The following is a 23,352-nucleotide window of genomic DNA, read 5'->3' on the forward strand; positions in this document are numbered from 1 at the left end:
ACCATGACTAGCTATCCTTAGTATCTATATACACTGAGATCAAGGACCACAAATTTGATTGGGACAACACAACAATAATAGGACAAGCCAAACAGAGGACAGCCAGAGAATTCCTAGAAGCTTGGTACTCATCCATGGACTCCATCAAGAAACACATTGACCTACAGCTGATGAACGAGAAGCAACGGGAATGAAACCAAATAAGTTCCAACCAGCATAGTACAGCAGCACTTTACAGGAGGCTCCACAACACTGATGGAATCACCTGGAAAGGAGACAAAACATCTGCAAACCAAACTCCCAGCTTGGCGAACATACCCACAACAACTGAGGTAAAATCACTTTTTTTCAAAGATATACTTTATTCATACAATTTTCAAGACAAGCATTATGAAAACACTGACTTAAACCCTACAGGACTTGCAAAAACTATTACAATTGTAAAGTCTTCATATTGAGCAAATATATTCAATCTTCATATTGAACAAATATATTCAATCTCAGATATGCAATCCTCGGGGCAAATTACAAATTTCCATTTCAATCACAATTCATGTAATCAATGAAAAGGAAGTTCTTTATGCAACATGTTTCACTCTGAGGTACCTCATTTCATTTTCAATACTCTTGACCTACGACATATGTTCTTAAAAACACAGCCTGAGGTGGATGGTAGTTTCCAAGTTTACTATGGCTGGCACTCTTTCTCAGTGTGCCTCTGCAATAGCTGCCCCAAGCTGGAGTTCATCCCTCAGCGTGTAGTCCTCAAACTTAAAATGTGCCAGTATCACAACCCTTGGTTGAGGACAACCTCTTGCACTTGAAAACCAGCAGATCATGGTAGACTAAAGAGTGTTTTTTTTTCTTCATTACAGTAAGGTTAGATTCCCTACAGTGTGGAAACAGGCCCTTCAGCCCAACAAGTCCACACCGACCCTCCGAAGAGTAACCCACTTCCCTCTGACTAACGCACCTAACCTATGGGCAATTTAGTATGGCCAATTCACCTGACCTGCACATCTTTGGACTGTGGGAGGAAACCCACGCAATGTTCAAACTCCACACAGACAGTTGCCCGAGGCTGGAATCGAACCTGGGACCCTGGTGCTGTGAGGCAGCAGTACTAACTACTAAGCCGCCATGCCACCCCACCCCACCGCCCCAAATAAGGATAGTTCTCCAGGAATAGTTGTTGTTGTCTTGATGTGCATCCCTGGAACATACAGCAGAAAATCCTGTGTCTCACAGCTCACTGGTATAAAACTTAACAAATACCATTGCATTTCTATCCAGACCTTCTTTGCAAAGGCACATTTGAAAAGGAAATGGCAAAAATCTCTTCCCCACCAGAGCGACTTTGAGAGCAGCATGCAGAGGAGGTGAGACTTCGAGTGTGTAGGAAGGATCTGGCAGCAAGGACTTTTCGCACCACCAGTCAAGGTACATATTTGTGCTTGTTTGTATGTTTTTTTGTATGAGACATTCTGCCAAATGACTTTGGTAGTTTGCTCAGGAAAGCAATTGACTCCGAAAAGAAATAGCAAAATTTGTGAATTATGCATTCTGGTACGACTTGTCAGAACAGTACTCCAGCATCACCAGTATGTTCATTTCCATAATTCACTGTATTTTTACTTTTTCTTTCCTTCTGGAGGTCTACCATCTTCTTTTGCCCCCGGGGCCTAGAGGACATTATATGTACTTGATTGATGATGATAATGATAGATTTATTGTCATGTGTATCGAAGTACAGTGAAAAGCTTTGTTTACAAGCAGTACAAGCAAATCATAGTAAGTAATGATGTACAAATCAATAAGACTTAGACAGAGGCTTACCAATTACATTGCACAGACGAATCTGCGCTAGGCTTGGTCAGCATTATTTGAGACTAGAGAGTCCGTTTATTGGTCTAATAACCAGGAAGAAGTTGTTCCTGAACCTGCTGGTGCATGTGTTCAAGGAGAAAGTGAGGACTGCAGATGCTGGAGATCAGAGCTGAAAATGTGTTACTGGAAAAGCGCAGCAGGTCATGCAGCATCCAAGGAACAGGAGAATCGACGTTTCAGGCATAAGCTCTTCTTCAGGAATCCTGAAGAAGGGCTTATGCCCGAAACGTCGATTCTCCTGCTCCTTGGATGCTGCCTGACCTGCTGCGCTTTTCCAGCAACACATTTTCAGCAGGTGCATGTGTTCAAGCTTCTGTATCTTCTGCCTGGTGGAGGAGGTTATAGGAGTGCATTACCGGGTGTGATGGATCTTTGATGATATTGACAGCCTTTCTGCAGCAGCGAGCCATTTAAGTAGGGTCCATGGATGGAAAGTTAGCTTCCTTGATGGTCTGGGCTGTGCACACAACCTTCTGTAGTTTCTTATGTTCCTAGACAGAGCAGTTGCCATTATGCACCCAGGAAGAAAGCAAGGACTGCAGATGCTGGAGATCAGAGTCATGCATGTGATGCTGAAAAGGCACAGCAGGTCAGGCAGCATCCAAGAAGCAGGAGTATCGCACGGTGGCTTAGTGGTTAGCACTACTGCCTAACAGTGCTAGGGACCCAAGTTCAATTCTGACCTTGGGTGACTGTGTGGAGTTTGCATATTCTCCCTGTGTCTGTGTGAGTTTCCTCTCACAGTCCAGGTGCAGGTTAGGGGAATTTGCAATGCTAATTTGTCCATATTTTTAGTTGCATTAGTCTGAGGGGAATTGGTCTGGGTGGGTTACTCTTCAGACAGTTGGTATAGACTTGTTGGGCTGAAGGGCCTGTTTCCACACTGTAGAGAATCTAATCATCAACGTTTTGGGCATAAGCCCTTCATCAGGAATAAATGCATCTGGACAGTTTGCTCTCAATGGTGCATTTGTAGAAGTTGGTGATTGTCCTTATGGATATGCCAAAATGCTTTCTCTACCTAAACAGCAATGTTAAGCAAGTAACAAATTAAACCAAGAAAGAGCTTGCATTTTTTACACTGTCTGCTAAGTCCTTGTGGACATCCAAAACTGCTTCACAGATATTTTGTACGTGACAAGCAAAAATTGCTACCCCCGTTCTAAAAACGGGTCACTGAACTCGAAACTTTAACTCCCTTTTCTCTCCAGCTAGGTTTGTGGAGTTTGTCCAACAATTTCTGCTTTTGTTTCAGATTTCCAGCATCCACAGTCTTGTTTTAAAATAACTCATGGATCACCAGAAGATATTACTTGCTGATATCTGCGATATTGAGCACATCACACGTTTAAAACAATTGAAATAATGTGATTGGTGCAAGGACCGAGCTCCAAATTTCGTTGTCCTCGTGTTATTGGTTGGTCCCGACAATCGGCAAAGGGTGTCTGATCTCTGATTGGACTAGATCAGCCTATCACTGACTTGTACCCGCCCCCTAGGTGTCAATTGTGGGTCCAGGGTGGAAAAGTTGGAGAGAGAAAATAAAAAAGTTTTGGCAGAAAGTTTGGGAACGATGAGAAGTCGGAAGGGGAAAGGCGGACAGCGTGGCGATGATCACTCCGGCAGGTCTGAGAGTAAGAATGTGGCGGAGTCTCCCTCGGCTCCAGCTGGCGTCTCCTTGCTGTGGAGCTTCTTTCTGCTGCTGCTGGCCGGCGGTGGCATTGCTGGCTGGTACATCCAGCAGCAGCTCCAAACCATCGCCAGCCTCGATCAGACTATCCAAGCTCTGCAAAATAAACTGTCTCAGTTCGAGAAGATCCAGGCTCAAGTGAATGAGTTGAGCCAGAAGGTGTGTACTTATCATGGTCGGCTTTCACAGTGATTTGTTCATCTTAGCCTGATGAGTTATTCCTGGCGAATGGAGTTTGGGGAGGAAAGGGATAATGGAAACCATGTGTTCATCATAATTTGCAAATTTTTAGTACGGTTTTTTGTTTACATTTCTGGGCATAGTCCGGATTTTCAAATTTCCGATTCAAGTCTATAACTAATTGGGCTTATGCCCTAAATAATGACTCTCCTGCTCCTCGGATACTGCCTGACCTGCTGTGCTTTTCCAGCACCACATTTTTGATTCTGATCTCCAGCGTCTGTAGTCCTCACTTTGTCCTAGTTGAATAACTACTTCAAATTGGGCTTCATTTCCACGGAACGGTGACTCTCACCCCCCCCCCCCCCCCTTTAGTGTATACATGCTAAAGGAGTAGGCCGTGAGAAATTACCGATTGGTGGAAATGAAGCCCAATATGTGTGTATACCAACCTTTTTTCTAGTTACAATCAGTCCCAAAGAAAGGTTACTGCACTTGAAGTGTTAACTGTACTTTCTCTCCACACATGCTGTCAAACCTGGTGAGTTTCTCCAGCAATTTCTGTTTTTGTTTTTGCTTTCCAGCTTCTGCAGTTCTTTTTATTAGAATCATAGAATCCCTAGTGTGGAAACAGGCCCTCCGGCCCCACATGTCCACACTGGTCCTCCAGAGGATAACCCACCCAGACCCATTCCCCTACCCTACATTTACTGACCAATGCACTTCCCATCCCTGAGCATTATGGGCAATTTAGTGCGATCAACCCACCTAACCTGTACATCTTTGGATTGTGGGAGGAAACCAGAGCATCTGGAGGAAACCCACACAGACACGGCAAGAATGTGCAAATTCCACACAGACAGTTGCCCGAGGCCGGAATCGAACCTGGGTCCCTGGTGATGTGAGGCAGCAATGCTACTCACTGAGTCACCATGCTGCCCCTGAATTGCTTCTAATTGACATTGCATTTATCTGATTCCTATCAGCAGTGTCTTTATGGAAGTGTCCATGATGTGATATTTCATTGGGGCTGTAAAGCTAGATATAAGTTCCAATTCTGGGACAATGTCAGATACAATTCATCATATTCTTTTAAAAAGAAGTTTTACTGTCATAACCCTGCATCCTGAACAGCAAAATCAACCACTAAAGTCTTTATCGCGTAAACAATTAGGATAAATCAATGTTAAACTTGTGCTAATTACTGAACATGGGTTTATTATTACTGACTGAGATTAAAGAGTAAAAAGGAGAGAATGAGAAACAATAAGTAACGCATACTTAGTTGGCTTAATTATGGATGCATCTTATTTATTGAAAGGTTACAATTAGCATGTTCAGAGATGTTGTGATGCACCACTAAAGTAGGTGGGTCTTGAACATAGTTGTCAGAAATGTTGTCACTGTGCAGCCCAAGTTGCACCATCGTTTTAGTTACGTTGTGCATTAAAAGTCGTAGAGATGTACTGTATGGAAACGGACCTTTAAGGATTTAAAAGGCAGAGCATTGCGCAGGAACATTATAAAACAAATTGGACATCAAACCACTTGAGATATTAGGTCAAAAATTTGTGTCATGAGATGAGTTTTTTTTAAAAAAATGATTGGGGCACAGAAATGTAGAGAGGGTATCCCAAAACTTGGGGCTTATATAATTGAAAGCGTACCCACCAATGGTGGAGCAATTTTAAAATCGAGAATGTGCTCAAGAAAATAGAGATGAATTCAGGCCATAGATGAAAACTAGGATGGTCAACCGGGTTTCTCTTTCTGTCAAATGTGCAGAAAACCTTGAAGTATCCAACGTTTAATTGATCTGAAGTAGAAATACAGATAGGTGGAAAGTAGAAATGGTTAGTACATTTTTAATATTTACCTGTTTTGAAAAAGATTTTTTTATATTTTATTTTAGTTGTTGACCACGGAAGAATATGAACAAAAGTTGTTGAATCTCGAAGTTGCTCAGTCTGATTCAGAACGTAAAATGGATAAGACAATAGTAGCTGTGGCACAGATTCAAGCCTCTGACCTGGAAAGTAAGTTGGCTTTTCTTCAAACAGAAATGAGTGAGCTCAGGAAGAACTTGCTAACGAAAACTGAATTGCAGAATGTGGAGAATACAGTGGAACATCTCCGAGAAACGGAATTTCCGAGGACTGAGCAGCAAATTGCAAGTGTGAAGTCTACAAATTCAAAATTGGAAGAAAGTGTAAACTCTCTCTCTGTGTCCTTGTCGAGTTTAATGGATCGAATTACAAGCCTAGAACATGAGAGTCAGGACCTTCAAGCTTTTCAGCAAAGTGCTGAGGAGATGAATGCAGTCAAAGACTTTGTGGACCATAATCTTCCTTCCCTCTCCAATGGTGTGATTGCATTAACAAAACAATTAAATCAGACAACTCTGCTGACTGATACTATACAGTCACAGGTAGCACAGCATAGCAATGAACTACTGGGACTTAAAGAGACTGTTTCAGCCCAACAAGCAGAACACCTTTCCAATAAAGAAGAGCTGCAAAATATCAGGTTTAATCACATTTATGTAATTGGGGTGGGAAGTTGTGTTTGGAAACACTGAAACAAAAACAAAATATTAAAAAGGAATGCAGCAACCGTTAAATTCCTATGGATTCATCCCACCCCTGAGTTGTTTGCATCTAGTGAGTCCCATTTGAATAATACCACTTTCTCTATTGTATCTATTTCAGGGAACTGACTTTTCAGTTACAAGAGGAGAAGATCTCTGTGGAAGAACTCGGAAATGCAGTACAAAGTATTGTAGCTAATGACTTTAGCCAGCTACAAAACAGAGATGATAAAATGGATGAAATGATAGCCAATCTACAGAATCACATTATAGAGGTAAAATGCTATAATATTTAATTACAAAAATCACCTTTTCATTGTTGGGCTTGTACAGGGCAGTTTTGGTCTTCTCAGTGGGAGGCTTTGGAGGGATTGCAACAAAGCCCGATTCCTGCAATGCCAAGACTGATGTTTGCAGATTGACTGACTGGGTCAGTTAGGGTTATATTAACTGGAGTTGAGAAGAATGAGGATTTCCTGGAACGTGTAAAAGTCTAACAGGGCTAGACAGGGAAAATGCAGGAAGGATGCTCCTGATGACCATGGAGTCCAGAAGTAGTTTACTGGCTATAGGATAGATCTTTCAGGAGTGAGACAAGGAGATACTTCTTCACACAGCATGGTGAGCTGTTCTGTCACAGAAAGCAGTTGAGGCCAAAACATTGAATGTTTTCCGGAGGGTGTTAAATATAGTTCTGAGGACTAAATGGACCAAAGGGTATTGGGTGAAAGCAGGAACAGGTTAGTGAGTTGGATGATGAACCATGATCCTATTGACTGAGTGACTTATTCCAGCTCCTCCTTTCTATGTTTGAACTGCAATAAAAATTATTGAAAGCCAATTAAATGGGCCATTCTGGACTTTAATGATCTGATTCTTGAAGCTTTTCTATTTGTATATTGCCGAAACAGGTCTGTACAGTTATTGAAGTGTTGTTAAAGTACAAAAGGAAGTATACTGTCAGAGCAAATAAAAGGCCTGGCTGGTTTCTAGGTTACAATAAGGTATTTAATGACAGGACACCATTATTCCTATGTCCATTTTCAAGCAAAATGCTAGATAAGAGTTTCTTGAAAAAAATAGGGCATGTCCTGTTGGGATAGCTCCCAATTAACATTCTGCTCCCAGTAACCATTCTGCTTTGAAAGCTTTACAAATGAAGGGTCCAGGGATTTGGATGGTTGCCCGTTTCATGGAAGTTGGCAAATACTTAGTCCAGTTAAAGCGCACTTGGACCATAAAATACCAATGGTATTTTACTAGTGTTATTGTGGGCTTCTGGTGGCAGATCAGGGGAAGGGGCAGTGTACAGAGAGTTCCATGCACACCAAAGTTGAGATGTAGACATATTTGGCTGAAGCCTTGACCATGAATAGATCTGCAGAGGGTTTTCCCTTGAATGTGATGGCTGTAACGGTTCCTAGCTCTTGGATAGGATGGTACTGGGTATGAAATTGAGACTGCCTCCTCTGTTGCTGTGCCCTTGAATTCATCTGCCTTCTTTAGCAGGACCACTTCTACCATGAAGCTTGCTAGTCTAACTTTACTTTAGGCACTCTGGCCAGCCCTGCACTTGGGAGTCCGTGGGGAACAAAGAAAGCCAACTTAGAAACCAGAGGATTGCCTCAGACAGTATGCTGACAACATACATGGGCTCATCCTCCATATGAGCCTGGCATAAGATCCCAGTTGGAAAATCCAATCATTTTTAGTTTGCGTACAAGATGGATTTCTAATCATATGTTAGTGTTAACTCTGCAAATTATTCAAAATTGATTACAGTTGTCATAAGTAAAGAGACGGGTCTGTTGTGGTGCAATGGTATTGTTCCTACCTCTGAGCTAGAAGGCTGGTTTCATGACCCATCTGCTCCAGAGCTGTATCATTAATATACCTGAGCAGATTGATTGATTCAAAAACATCGAAGTATTGAGTATGTTTAAAACAGTGTGCATGTCTTTTATTTGTTAGAATTCATGAGTTGAAAAAAATTGGAGGAAGATGTTAGCCAAACTAGGTAAAGCTTTATTTTGTATTTGATGATTAATCCCGAAGACCTCTTATCACATTGTATAATTTCCACCCTCCAATTCATGTGATGATGGATTTTATGATGGAAAACTTATATTTTCACAAGTTCTATCAAATCTCTTTTCTAAATCCCATTTCGGAATGATTTTAGAATCTGATTTCATCAGTCTGGTATCTACTCAAAACTTACAGAAACTGAACACATAAATGAGTAATTAGGAAATCCTTAAATTTAAAATTGCTACATAAATCCTAGAGATCTCCTAAGTTGAAAGCTTTTATGTCACCAACCAAAAAGGGGGAGTTGTGAGAAATTAGAGATTTGATTAATCATGTTGATTGGAGAAGGCATTCTTCTGTTTTGCAGTTCACTGGAATGGAAATATGCTTCCTGAGATCTTTACAAACTTGTAGCTAATATGCCTCTAGGGTAGTCTGTGCAAAAAAAAATTGTTGATACTAGAGTCTATTATATTCACATCCTGCATGATAGAACCATTCATTCCAATTTATTCTACTTTTGCTTTTGTTCTAAATGTAATATGTGCAGATTTCTATTGTAATACAGGGTTGTAGTAAGGCTTTAAGGAAAATTTGCTCAAAGCTTTGCATCTGACATTTCAACTGAAATGTACGAATGCACATTTAAGAGAAGTATTGAATAAAATTAAACAATTTTCTACACTGTGCAGAAGTTCAGTTGCTGATCCATGATGTTCAAAGACCTTTCACACCTTCAATTTGAGGAAATTGTCCTAAATCTCCTTAGAAATTATATAATTAACAGACAAAATAATTCTGTAGATGTGCCTGAAGATTTGTATTCAATACTTCAATTTATTTAAGTTTAATTAAAAGATTATTATTGCTTAATTCTATGATACATCTTCCTCAGCTTAACAAGTTTTTTTGTTTTTAAATGGTCTTTCCATCTGTAATTCACTTCACTTCTCTGTTTGGCTAAATTGGTATTCTAAAGAAAACAGTGAGCAAATCTGATGCAAAACATAACCATGTTTTGCCATGCATTATTTCAGTGGCATAGATGAATTTCCACCTCTGAGGAAATCGCTCCTTTCTTAGAAGGCAGTTTTTATTTTCAGAAAATATGGAGCACATTATGTAAGAGCAAATTGTTTGATGTAAGATAGGTGTACATTTTATAGGTAAAAAGGTTATCTCAGATTACAACAGGATCTTGATCAGATGGGCCAATGGGCTGAGGAGTGGCAGATGGAGTTTAATTTGGATAAATGCAAGGTGCTGCATTTTGGGAAAGCAAATCTTAGCAGGACGTAAGACGTATACACTTAATGGTAAGGTCCTAGGGAGTGTTGCTGAACAAAGAGACCTTGGAGTGCAGGTTCATAGCTCCTTGAAAGTGGAGTCACTGGTAGATAGGATAGTGAAGAAGGCATTTGGTATGCTTTCCTTTATTGGTCAGAGTATTGAGTACAAGAGTTGAGGTCATGTTGCAGCTGTACAGCACATTGGTTAGGCCACTTCTGGAAAATTACATGCAATTCTGGTCTCCTTCCTATCAGAAAGATGTTGTGAAACTTGAAAGGGTTCAGAAAAGATTTACAATGATGTTGCCAGGGTTGGAGGATTTGAGCTATCAGAAGAGGTTGAGTAGGGTAGGGCTGTTTTTTCCTGGTGTGTCAGAGGCTGAGGGGTGACCTTTATAGAGGTTTATAAATCATGAGGGGCATGGATAGGGTAAATAGACAAGGTTTTTTCCCTGGGGTGGAGGACTCCAGAACTAGAGGGCATAGGTTTAGGGTGAGAGGGGAAAGATATAAAAGGCACCTAAGGGCTTATGCAGAGGGTGGTGCGTGCATGGAATGGGCTGCCAGAGGAAGCGGTGGATGCTAGTAAAATTGCAGCATTTAAAAGGCATCTAGATGGGTATATGAATAGGAAGGGTTTGGAGGGATGTGGGCTGGGTGCTAGCAGGTGGGAAAAGATTGGGTTGGGATATCATCTGGTTGGCATGGATGAGTTGGACCGAAGGGTGCTGTACATCTCTATGACTCTGAATCTACTATTGCTTGAGCATACAGGAAATGTAATTTGAGTTTTAGCCAGCTCAGGATAAGAAATATTGATATAAAATAATTTCTTAACTTTGTTAATGGGTAAGCTGCTATATAAGTTGTTTGCTGAAATGTTAACATGAGATATTTTAATGTGACTGTGCAGATTATTTTTCATCAAGGTTGGGTGCATTTTCACCCAAATGGAAATCTAATGGACAGTAAAATTAAAAGAAATGTACATCAAATCTGAATATTTGGGGGGGGAGAGATCTAATGGGTACCTATAATGAGTGGAGTGTGGGGGATTGCTGTAGCACATTCTTATCTTAGATATCTTTCTGCTATGTTCCTGTAGCACCAAATTATGACAAAACAGGAACCGCGAAGAATCCTTGTTAATTCAAAATATTGTAGAATTAACACACGTTTACTCATTGCCATTCCAGCTGGTATTATAGCTTTTGAAGTTAGATCCCAGTTTGAAACCTGGTTTAATAAATTCTATTTTGATTTTACTAAACTGCTCTTTCACTGAAACACCAGCATGCAATGTTGTAGATTTTGCTTTAACAATAAAATAAATTCTTCGAAAAGATAAAATAGAATAAGCTCAGCTATTTACTCACAAAACCACTTGAAAGATTTTATCGTGCAGTAAAAATACGATTCTATCTATTTCAAAACCATCACTTCACAGTACTCAAAAATAAGAGATTTTGCTTCCCTATCACAACTACAGGTTTAACTTAAAATATTCCTATCAATTTATGGTCTTGAGAGTTTGGTAGCTTTTTTCCTAGATTAGTCACACAGTTGAGCTTAGACTTTCTCAATTTAAAATAACCCCTTCAGCATTCTAACCAAACATTTTTGGAATAGAATCCAAACTAAAAGCTTCAGATTGGGGTAACCTATTTCCGAACAATTTTAAACAAACTCCTTTCCCAAGGAGAAAACATTTCATACGTTTCACTTTAGCAAGCACTTCAGCAAACTGACAAACACGCTCCAAGATATGGGTGTTTCCCCTAACCGAAGGAAAATCTTTCGGTTGGGGAAACACCCTAACCGAAAGATTTTCATCTAAAAAGCATTCCTCAATGTTTACTTTGTCTGCATATAAAACTCTCACAATGTAAGCAAACCACATTTTACCTGGGGGACTCCATCTCTTATATAGCTTTAGCATGGCTCCAGAAATACTGATTAGTTAATCATCAAACTCCCTCATACACACAAATCAAAATCCATGTGCCACTGGTTCAAAATTCAAGCTCTAAAATAAGTCATAATAAAAAAAAATACACATTACATCAAACTCAACAAAATGAGTAATGGGCAGTGTTTAGCATTAAGTATGTGGAATGTCCTTGATCTCAAGATCCAAATAGGGTTTATTTTTAAGATGTCTAAAACTTAACATGTTTAAAATCTCTTGATATTGTAGTTGTATTCTGAATATTAAAATGCAGCTAGGAGCTGCAAACAAATTGTTTACTATCACAAGACCATAAATCTTATGGTCTTACATTTTAATAAATATAAAGAACATCTGCTGTTCGGTAAAATCTGGCACTCTGCTGTGTGCTTGGAATGACATCAGTTTATTAATATAACCTGGCATTTATGTGGGTTTGGTAGTTATTGGGATAATTTGATTGACTGCAGTGCACATTGTTAAACAAACAGTTTAATATGATGTTTATGATACTTTTATTATTAGAAAAACACAATTGACATCAGTTATGCTCTTACATTGCACAATTTGTTCTCAAACTGTCTGTTTGCATTTCGCTGAAACACTTGTTTGCAGTCTTGTACAGATTGTCATGTTCAAGGCATCTGCTTTTGTGTCCACATTTCAGTTATTCCCCTGCCAGATTGAAGCTCCTCCCACTGACTATACAAATGACTTTATCTAAACATGTCTGTGCAGGCATGTGTAGCAACTTCCACCCAGGACCAAACCATTGGAAAGGTGCAGAAGCCACAGGGTAGTAGTCATGGGCGATTTCAACTTCCCAAATATTGATTAGAAGCTCTTTAGATCAAATAGATTGGATGGGGTGGTGTTTGTGCAGTGTGTCCAGGAAGCTTTTCTAACTCAGTATGTCGATTATCCGACCAGAAGGGAGGCCATATTGGATTTGGTACTTGGTAACAAACCAGGACAAGTGATGGGCTTGTTAGTGGGTGAACATTTTGTTGATGGTGACCACAATTCTGTGACTTTCACCTTGGTTATGAAGAGAGAGATAGGTGCGTGCAACAGGGTAGGTTTTACAATTGGGGGAAGGGTAAATACGATGCTGTAAGACAGGATCTGAGGAGCATAAGTTGGGAGCATAGGCTGTCAGGGAAGGATGTCGTGGAAATGTGGAACTTTTTCAAGGAACAGATATGACGTGTCCTTGATATGTATGTACCTGTCAGGCAGGAAAGAGATGGTCGTGTGAGGGAACCTTGGTTGACGAGAGGTTGAATGTCTTGTAAAGAGGAAGAAGGAGGCTTACATAAGGTTGAGGAAACAAGGTTCAGACAGAGCATTGGAGGGATACAGGATAGCCAGAAGGGAGCTGAAGAAAGGGATTAGGAGAGCTAAGAGAGGGCATGAAAAATCTTTGGCGGATAGGATCAAGGATAACCCCAAGGCATTTTATGCTAATGTGAGAAACATGAGAATGACGAGAACGAGGGTAGGTCCAATCAAGGACAGTAGTGGGAGACTGTGTATTGAGTCGGAAGAGATAGGAGAGGTCTTGAATGAGTACTTTTCTTCAGTATTTACAAACGAGAGGGACCGTATTGTTGAAGAGGAGAGTGTGAAACAGACTGGTAAGCTAGAAGAGATACTTGTTAGGAAGGAAGATGTGTTGGGCATTTTGAATAACTTGAGGATAGACAAGTCCCCGGTGCCTGACGGGATATATCCTAGGATTATGTGGGAAGCAAGAGAGGAAATTGCAGAGCCGTTGGCAATGATCTTTTCGTCTTTACTGTCAACAGGGATGGTACCAGGGGACTGGAGAGTGGCGAATGTTGTGCCCCTGTTCAAAAAAGGGAATGGGGATAACCCCGGGAATTACAGGCCAGTTAGTCTTACTTCAGTGGTAGGCAAAGTAATGGAATGGGTACTGAGGGATAGGATTTATGAGTATCTGGAAAGCCACTGCTTGATTAGGGACAGCCAGCACGGATTTGTGAAGGGTAGGTCTTGCCTTACAAGTCTTATTGAATTCTTTGAGGAGGTGACCAAGCATGTGGATGAGGGTAGAGCAGTGGATGTAGTGTACATGGATTTTAGTAAGGCATTTGATAAGGTTCCCCATGGTAGGCTTATGTGGAAAGTCAGGAGGCAGGGGATAGAGGGAAATTTGGCCAGTTGGATAGAAAACTGGCTAACCGGTCGAAGTCAGAGAGTGGTGGTAGATGGTAAATATTCAGCCTGGAGCCCAGATACAAGTGGAGTTCCGCAGGGATCAGTTCTGGGTCCTCTGCTGTTTGTAATTTTTATTAATGACTTGGAAGAGGGAGTCGAAGGGTGGGTCAGTAAATTTGCAGATGATACGAAGATTGGTGGAGTTGTGGATAGTGAGGAGGGCTGTTGTCGGCTGCAAAGAGAATTAGATATGATGCAGAGCTGGGCTGAGGAGTGGCAGATGGAGTTCAACCCTGTCAAGTGTGCGATTGTCCATCTTGGAAGGACAAATAAGAATGTGGAATACAGGGTTAACGGTAGGGTTCTTAATGAGGTGGAGGAGCAGAGGGATCTTGGGGTCTATGTTCATAGATCTTTGAAAGTTGCCACTCCGGTGGCTAGAGCTTGTAAGAAGGCCTATGGTGTATTCACGTTCATTAGCAGAGGGATTGAATTCAAGAGTCGTGAAGTGATGTTGCAGCTGTACAGGACCTTGGTTCAGCCACATTTGGAGTACTGTGTGCAGTTCTGGTCACCTCACTTTAGGAAAGATGTGGAAGCTTTGGAGAGGGTGTAGAGAAGATTTACCAGGATGTTGCCTGGAATGGAGAATAGGTCGTACGAGGATAGGTTGAGAGTGCTAGGCCTTTTCTCATTGGAACGGCGAAGGATGAGGGGTGACTTGATAGAGGTTTATAAGATGATCAGAGGAATAGATAGACAGTCCGAAACATTTTCCCCGGGTACAACAGAGTGTTACAAGGGGGCATAAATTTAAGGTGAAGGGTGGAAGGTATGGGGGGATGTCAGGGGTAGGTTCTTTACCCAGAGAGTGGTGGGGTCATGGAATGCGCTGCCTGTGGGAGTGGCAGAGTCCGAATCATTGGCGACCTTTAAGCGGCAATTGGATAGGTACATGGATGGGTGCTTAAGCTAGGACAAATGTTCGGCACAACATCGTGGACCGAAGGGCCTGTTCTAGATTAGATTACTTACAGTGTGGAAACAGGCCCTTCGGCCCAACAAGTCCACACTGCCCCGCCGAAGCGTAACCCACCCATACCCCTACATCTACCCCTTACCTAACACTACGGGCAATTTAGCATGGCCAATTCACCTGACATCTTTGGACTGTGGGAGGAAACCGGAGTACCCGGAGGAAACCCACGCAGACACGGGGAGAATGTGCAAACTCCACACAGTCAGTCACCTGAGGCGGGAATTGAACCCGGGTCTCTGGCGCTGTGAGGCAGCAGTGCTAACCACAGTGCCACCGTGCCGCCCACACGGTGCTGTGCTGTATTGTTCTATGTTCTATGTCTATTTGAGCTGTCAATTTTCTTCAGCTTGCACAAAAATAGTGCAAGTTATACTGTGGCTGGCTTCACTTGGCATCCAAGTTAGACGAGTCTGGGGGATAAAGGTCACTATAGATGCTTGAATACTTAAAATATTGTTTGATTGTATTTTCATGTGTCCTGCAGGTGACATTGAGAAAAATAAATGTTTAAGTAATTTAGCTTTATAGCGAGTTTTGAGAAGATTTGTAGCTCAGGTTGAGGTTCTGGATGTAGGTTTGCTCGATGAGCTGACAGAGCTTCGTCCAGAGGCTCACTGAAGATGTTACCTAGTATGGTGACGAAACGTATGCAAATGAACCTTCCAGCTCAGTGAGCAAACCTACATCTAGAATTTAGCTTAATCTTTTACAACACTGCATTTCTACATCCTCAATGGGTGTAATTGGAAGACTTACAAATAGAAAGAAAAATGAAAGATATCTCACCAATTTCAGCAGAATATTTAAAGACTTGTCCTCTTAAACTATACTGACAGAAAGTCATCAAATGTTCAAAAGTGAATGGTGAAATTTTAAGAGTAAATGGAAACATCGAACACATTTCATTGAGTAATTGTATATTGTATGAGACTGTTGCCCTCATGTTACTGATAACTATCAAGTCAAAAACAATAGTGTAATGGTCTCAAGGTAACCCCAAGCTCTGTATATAGTCAACTCTAATGGCAGTATTAATCCATCATCTAAATTGACAAACTTTCATTTGGATTTCCACCATTCAAACAACCTTTGCAGTTAACATCCTATTTGCACTTGGACAAATAGTAAGGTATGACAAACTAAATATTTTGTAATAGTGGAGAGATATTAATCTTAGTTTTCCTGCTAATTATCATATGCACCCTGTTAAATTATACAGATCTACATACACAACATCATGGCCCGTGTAATTGTGGAGTAGCAGATCCACTCTGACTGGGGAACTGGATTTCAGCAGAGTAAATTTAGTACAAGATGCACATGCTTATCGTAGCTGATGAGTTCGATATAAGTAAGATAAATTTCACTATTGATAGCAAGTTTTTATTTTTTCCCCTGAAATTCAGGTTGAAAATAATGGGATTAATCAAAGTAAACAGCTCGCAGATGCCTTGGATCAAGCAGTTCATACTGTGCAAAAAAAACTGGGGAAGATTGAAACGGCTCTTAAGAGCACTGTTGAACAGTGTAAGTATGGTCACATCAGAGAATTAAAAATCTTCATTGTCATAAAATAAATTCTGTGATGCCTTGGGTATTTTAAAAATAGCTTGTGAACGTTCTCATCTTTGATTGAAGCCATATTTAGGTTTGGTTCTACAGGCCCATTCTCTCTAAATTTGAATATTGATTAGCTATTCAGCATCTTAATCTTGACACTCTGCATCCTATCTACAATGTAGAAGGCAGAGTAATGTCTAACTGCCATACTGGAAGGAACAGTTGCCCTCACTGGAGTAGGGTTGGGGCGAGAGGACATGGCGACAGACAATGTAACAATCCAGTCACTTAATCTGCACTATCAGCAGCCTTTCCCCGCAGCCCTCCACCCCCCCCCCCCACGCCCCCCACCCCAAACCCCTATAGTGTCAGCTCTGATGAAGAGTCAGCTAGACTTTAAAATATTAGCTTCTCTCTCTCTCTCCGTGGATGCTGCCTGATCTGCTGTTTTCCATCTTCTTTCTTTGTTCTCATTCTATCAACATGCACCCAGACGGATCGATATTGCTGAGTAATGAACCAATGAATAATTGAAATCCTGTGTATTTTTGATTCGTCTCCTGCCCCGGTTCTGTGTTTTACAGGATACTCTGACTCTCACTGACCCCCTCTTCCCCTCCGTAACCGACTGAAATGTTGTGCACCAACCCATAAAATGGTGTTAATTGGCTCAGACTGAGACTTGCACTTCCATTTGGAGAACAAGTCTCAGCTCAGACATTTGCCACCCAATTCAGTTGTATGGTATTCGCCGTATACCCATGGGGTATACATTCTAGGATCTACAGTGGATAGAAGCAAACCATTCATTTTAATGGGAAACATATCTTCCTGCCAGCCTCCTAGTCCCTGGTTCTGGAATGTTCCCTACAATATGTTCGGGCTGCGGTAAACAGTGGGTAGCTGAAACTGTGGAAAATGATACAGCGGATATGGGAATCGTCCTATAGTTCTGTAGCCTCAGTGCCAGGATCAAGCAGTGCTCCTGCTAGAATTGAATTCAATTTGAAGAAGTCGTATTGAGGCCAGATTAGACAAGCCAAGAGTATGGGAAGCCTGAAGGCAGGTTGGCAGCATCTGTTGGGGGTGGCTCTCGTCGAGGTGGGATGTGGGGGGAGGCGATACTGTGTTTAAAGCTGCTATCTCTGGGCACATGGGATTCCCAAAGGAGTTTCACCAAAACCCAATCCCTTGCCCAATTCTAACCCACAGCAAACACTGCTGGGTGACCCACATATCATGGGTCTCCCTGTACCATGGGTAAAATAATGGAAGAAGGTCAGATACGGCACTTATTGTAGCCAATTAATTCCCTCCTCAATCATCCAAGAATGAGAGGATGACCCAACATCTCCACCATCCTTGTAGAATGGGAGATAGTTCAACGATGCACAGATCACTCATTGCATTTTGCAACATGCTGCTGGGTGGCATCAAATCCAGAGCTTTAACTTTGAAGTCAGTTGTTGTGATAGAGTCACTTGTGCTGTCTGCAATCTTTTCATTTCGGTCTTTGTTTTTATTTAGGCCTCAGGCAGTTATTGCAAATGTCTCTTAGTTACTGAGAAAGAGTGGATCACTTTTTTCTTATTTAGAAAATACAATCTATGCTTTTATTTTCATATTATTAATACAAAATTGTATTTTGTACTTTAACTGCAATTTAAGTTTGTTTTAAAAAGTGACAAATTTCAATTAGCGAGTTTTAAAGCAAATGTATTGTACAGGGTTGATAATTGGGTGGCTACAAGTTTTTCCTAGCAATGATTCTTTTTCTTTTGTTTTGAAACAGGTCTTTCAGGTGAAGTAAGAACTTATTGTGAAACATCAGACAATTGTGCTTGGCCACACATTCGTGAAGTTAACTTCCCTCATCGCATCTTGAAGGATCCTGTGATTGTGCTGAGCTTGGCTGAAATCAGCTCCGTTGATTCAATTGGTGTAACAGCAATGGCTGTTGATATTACAGACTCTGGCTTTAAGATCAAAATCAATAACGTTGGTAATTATAAGCTCTCAACTGTGAGAGTAAACTGGATGGCATGTGCATAATGTAAGTGGCTCAAAATCTGCAAGTTGCCTTGAGAATTGAATCCAGTTGACTCACCAACTGTTCAATGAATAAGTGAAAAGGAAAACTTTCTGGAAACTAATAATCAATAGGAAGACACTGCTTTTCAGAGTTCATTCAACTAAATCAATGAATGGGTTTACAATTAATTATTACTAACTGTTTGACATTCTACCATTGCAAATGGACTGTGTAAATATATTTCCATCAGAATATTGGTCAGAGCTGCACTCAAGAAACAAACCTTCACTTTACAAAATGACAATTTTAAAATAAGAACACACAGCTATGTAGTATAGCGTTATTAGAATAATGACACCATGCTTGGATTACTTAAGAAATTCTGATTTGGTGGAGCACTTTATTGGAATGTTCCATCGATAAAGACTGAGGCCACAGAATATAATCCCGAGGAGCTATTCTGTTCTGAGTAATCTCACGTGTATTGTTATTCTGCTCTTATTTTTCTGAAGCTGAAATTTATTGAAATGCTAATGCTAAATATGAAAAACCTAACCAAAGATTTTTAATGTTATACTGAAATTTCAGGCTGCAGTTTGGGGTCTCACCAATGAGTGAAACTATAAGGGTCACATCTTCAGGATGAATGTAAGACTATTAAGATACAGTACTAAGCTCTTGAGCCATTCAATTATATCCTGGCTTACTATAAGTAAACTGCCTTTACTCAATAGTACTTGGTTCCCTTGTTAAACAAGACTTGATAATACTTTTGTCTTGAAAGTTTTAAGTGTTTCACCAGCTGAAGCTTTTTACTTTATTTTTATTAAACTTTCAGATTTTTACTACGTTTTGTTTGGGGAAAGTGCTTCCTAATTTTGCTCCTAAACGGCCTGTTTCCAATTAAGATTGTGGCCTTTGTTTGTAACACTATTGCATAATGAAATGGGGTAGAATCTGAAAAGATCAAATCTATTTAAATACCTCAATCAGATTACTCCTCAAATTTATGCTCAGGGTAATATAAGTCAGGAAGATATTTCTGTGGTGTAGTGGTAATGTCTGTCCTTCTAGGCCAGAAGGTCTGGGTTTAAGTCCCACTTGTCCCTAAGGTGTGTTATAACATGCCCAAACTGTTTAAAACAACTACCCTTCTTGAGGTGCAGTACACAACATTGAATGCAGCATCGCAAATGGATTCTGACCAAGGCAAAACAAAGCTTAATTTACTTTCTTTGTATTCCAGCTGACCTAAGATAAAGGTCAGTACTTTATTTAACTGTTTGTTTGCTTTTTGTACCTGTCTGTTACTTTTTAATAATTTGTGCACTCAGGCTGTTAAACCTTTTTTGCTCATCTGAAATTTTGTTGCTGACCATGTAGAAAAAAAATACTGTTTTTTTAATTTGCGTTCAGAGTGGATGATGCCACCCTCACCCATATCAATATAATTTCACTCACTTAACCAATCTCCCTTTGCTTCTTTGTAACTTCACCCTCAGCCCTATTTCTGATTTTCCCACCCCGACCCTTCCCGGCACTCATCTGCAAACTTCAAACTGTATCCCTCCATTCCTTCACCCAAGATATAAATAAATGCAGTAAAATGTTGAAGCCACAGAATATATCCATAGGAACATCACTCATCACATTATGCGTAAACTCTAACTGTCATAATCTCACAGGTGACCAGTCTGTCAGCTGCTGACAAATCCTCTTTAAGGAAAGACTTGCTGAACGAAGTACAGCTCAGGTACTTAACTGCCAGATCCACTGCACAGCAGCACCACTAGGAGGGCAATGGCTGCTGCTAATACAATACTGAGGCTTCGTATTCTTGGATTCCAGTTCAGGTTGAGCGATTATGGGAGGTGGATTGAGGGAGATATCATGAGCCCTTCCCTTCCCAATGCTAGGTTGTGTGATTAGCCACGGAGTGCCTGTGATAGGATTCCACCCATCTCACCCCAGAAACTTGTCATGCTCCACATGTGGTGATCCCTGTCCAAAAGGTGAGTCAATACCAAGTGGTGGAATGACTTCATTCCATGGATATTAATTCCCATGTCATAGACTTGTGCCCAGAGACTTTATCAAGGAGGAGGTACAAAAATAGTTTGTTTGCCACCCACCATATTAAATCTTTCCTTGCAACGAAAATTACCTTTAGGGAGTGCATTAAACAATAACTCTTGATATCTGATCTCTCAATTCCCATTACATGTCAAAAGCTATCTCTGGTTTTTGTGACTCTCTAATTTTAATTACAGTCAGTTTCATTTACTGTAACAGTTCAGCATTTAAAACTTCAGTTGTACACATGCATAAGTGATGCTGGTTAATAAAGTCTTTTAACGGGGTCTTGCGTTAATCTGGACACAGGTCAAGGAACTGCTCTGTTTTGGAAGATAAAGTAGGCACACCTGGAACAGCAGGGTATCACAGTAAAATTACCACAAGTAAGACCAGGCTGATGCCACAAATTACACCAGGACCTTGAGACTGGTTTTAACAAAATATAACTCAGCTGCCTTTTTCACTGACAGGTCCTCCAAGGGTTGTTCCATTGTTCAGGCACAAGAATAAAAACTTACCTAATATTTTAATGATTTCGATATAAAGACTAAGCACAACTTCTGCAGACTTTTTTTTTTTTAAAGAATTTCTTTATCAGAACACACTGGTTTTAAAAAAATAAAATGTAATGTTGACAATTTTGGGTACAAGAGAATTTTGGTTGATACAGTACTGGAAAAAAAAAGTTTACTGAATTTGTATACTTTTAAAACTAAATTGTGACCAGTGTTTGTTTTGACTTAATTTATTGATATACATGATCAATAATTCAACATGGAAGTAATTGTTTGATTATTACTATGGTAATCATGCTTGTTGTTGCAGCTGCCTGTTGATCAGCTCTGTGTGTTCATGACATACTTAATGTAGTTAATAAATACATTATCTGAATGACTTGGTTTCCTTCACAATCCAGTCATTATTTTCCACATGCATCTGGAATATGTATTTAATTATTTGTGGTCTGTATGCACATAATTTATCTACATGTTGCAGCATCCAGCTAGCATCTAACATTCGGAATTTAAAATAACTCAGTGGATAAAGTATATTCACAATGTTCCACATGACTGTACTAGCGTTTCTTCCTGTATTCTATTTTTATACTTATTATTATGGGAAGTGTACAAATTAATCCCATCCAAGATGATAAATTTAAATAAACAGAAAATGATGGAGATATTCCAGTTAGACGACATGAGCTCTTAATTTATGGAACAACGTTTTTGAGGTGACCCTTTGAATGTCTCTGATAATCCAAATACTCTTAAGTTCTCCTTTTATTCATAATACTTTACTATATTGTCAAAGAGCTCATAAATTAGTCAAAACACAAACACTCATGATATTTCTAGAACACATTGCATGTTATGCTTTTTAACCTTTAAATATGGGAGTATCTCAATTGCTCCATAAAATGGGAATCGTCATATCAATTGAATGTACTAATTTTTTAAAAAATCTATTTAACTAGTGGAATTCTGGTATTTGCTCAACAGGTCTAAAGTTATTGTACAAACTTAAAAGAATCAGGAAAACTTTGTGGTTTGCCAAACAATAGTTCCAATACTAATGAGTTGTTTACACTCAGTTTTAAATTGAATGAGCACATCACCTTCCATAAGGGAAAGAGAATAATCCACTTGTTCACAGCTAAAATCCAAGAGGCAGCTGCATGTAAGAGAAGAGATTTTCTGCTCCTTCTCTAAGAGCATCTTGTGCAAATACAACACCACCAATCATTGTCCTCTGCCCATGAGTTTGCAACCAATTTGTTCAGTGATGCCTTGTGTAAGTGAGTCCTGATAAAAATGATAGGTTGTTTATTAGATTATTTGTTCTGGATTTCACCAGTGAAGTGTATGGTGCTCTTTATGAACAAAGTCAGTCACTTTTTATGTTTGCGATCAATTTTTATTTCTTCAACCACTTCGATTTGCTTGCCTTACTTCTGAGACTGGAGAATCAATTGAAGATCATTCTGTTATTTTTGGATCTAATATCTGAGGTGAGTACAGTCATGTGTGCAGGTAAGAGAGAGTACTTTTAAAATGGAGAGACAGCTGAAGGTGAGATTAAAATTGGCCACAGGATATGAATCTTTATTGTGGAGGGACATCCTGATCACAGAGTGATCTGTGGCTGGAACCATCTGTAAGTTGGCCAGTTGTGGGTTGAATTTAAAATTTGATACAAAAGCACTGCCCCATCCTACTCCTCCTCTTCCTCTATCATCAGCCACATGGATTCACTGTTGTACTGTAAACTTCTAATTGGCCTTTCAAATATCATGTAGGATACCCACTGCTTGTGGGTGGTTCACAATTACTTCAAAAACCTTGGCTAGCAAAATAGCTTGGATATGATAGTGTATTGGTAACAGTTCATAAGTTCTGAAACCCAGGTTATTGGTCTAGAGGCATGGGTTTGAACCTCACCATAAGAGATGGTGAAATTTGAGTACAACAAATGTCTAGAATTAAAAGCTGAACTCGTGGTGAACACTCCAATTTTTATACATAAAACATTTCCAGTTCATTCAGTCCTTTTTTATTTGAGGGAAATTTGTCACCCTTACCTGGTCTGCTTCTGTGATTGTAGATCCACAGCAATGTGATTGACTCTGACTCTAAGCAATTAGAGATGAGTATAAATGTAAAGGCTAGCCCAGCCAGTGATATCCATGTCTCATGAGCAAACAATATTTTTAAACAACAATAGGAATATGCCAACAAACTAGCAGACTGCAATTCTTCAGCCACTCTTGCTTTTGACAGGAATTTCAAAAATTACCTGAGGTCTGCTGGAGAGATTTGTGATACAGAACCCAAAGGAATGCCTAATACAAACCC

At 40.1% G+C, this 23,352-nt stretch overlaps 1 protein-coding gene across 1 annotated transcript; it reads left to right on the forward strand.

Annotated features, from left to right (window-relative positions):
• Positions 1 to 3,397: 3,397 nt before the first annotated feature.
• LOC122563230 (uncharacterized) lies at positions 3,398 to 21,399 on the forward strand. The gene is made up of 5 exons (XM_043716829.2): positions 3,398 to 3,736; positions 5,670 to 6,283; positions 6,466 to 6,619; positions 16,239 to 16,359; positions 18,185 to 21,399. Exons 1-5 carry the CDS (start codon positions 3,461 to 3,463, stop codon positions 18,442 to 18,444), a joined length of 1,425 nt encoding a protein of 474 aa, XP_043572764.2. The 5' UTR covers positions 3,398 to 3,460; the 3' UTR covers positions 18,445 to 21,399.
• Positions 21,400 to 23,352: the final 1,953 nt, after the last annotated feature.

The sequence above is a fragment of the Chiloscyllium plagiosum genome, unplaced genomic scaffold, assembly GCF_037043375.1.
Source record: "Chiloscyllium plagiosum isolate Xiang-an unplaced genomic scaffold, Cpla_swu_hap1 HiC_scaffold_26, whole genome shotgun sequence".
Classification (NCBI taxonomy): Eukaryota; Metazoa; Chordata; class Chondrichthyes; order Orectolobiformes; family Hemiscylliidae; genus Chiloscyllium; species Chiloscyllium plagiosum.

Bases quoted from the DNA above. Each gene is read 5' to 3' on its own strand.
- LOC122563230 (XM_043716829.2), top strand. From the start codon at position 3,461: ATGAGAAGTCGGAAGGGGAAAGGCGGACAGCGTGGCGATGATCACTCC. The intron at 3,737-5,669 runs GTGTGTACTTAT...ATTTTATTTTAG, and splicing joins TGAATGAGTTGAGCCAGAAG to TTGTTGACCACGGAAGAATA. The intron at 6,284-6,465 runs GTTTAATCACAT...TATCTATTTCAG, and splicing joins GAAGAGCTGCAAAATATCAG to GGAACTGACTTTTCAGTTAC.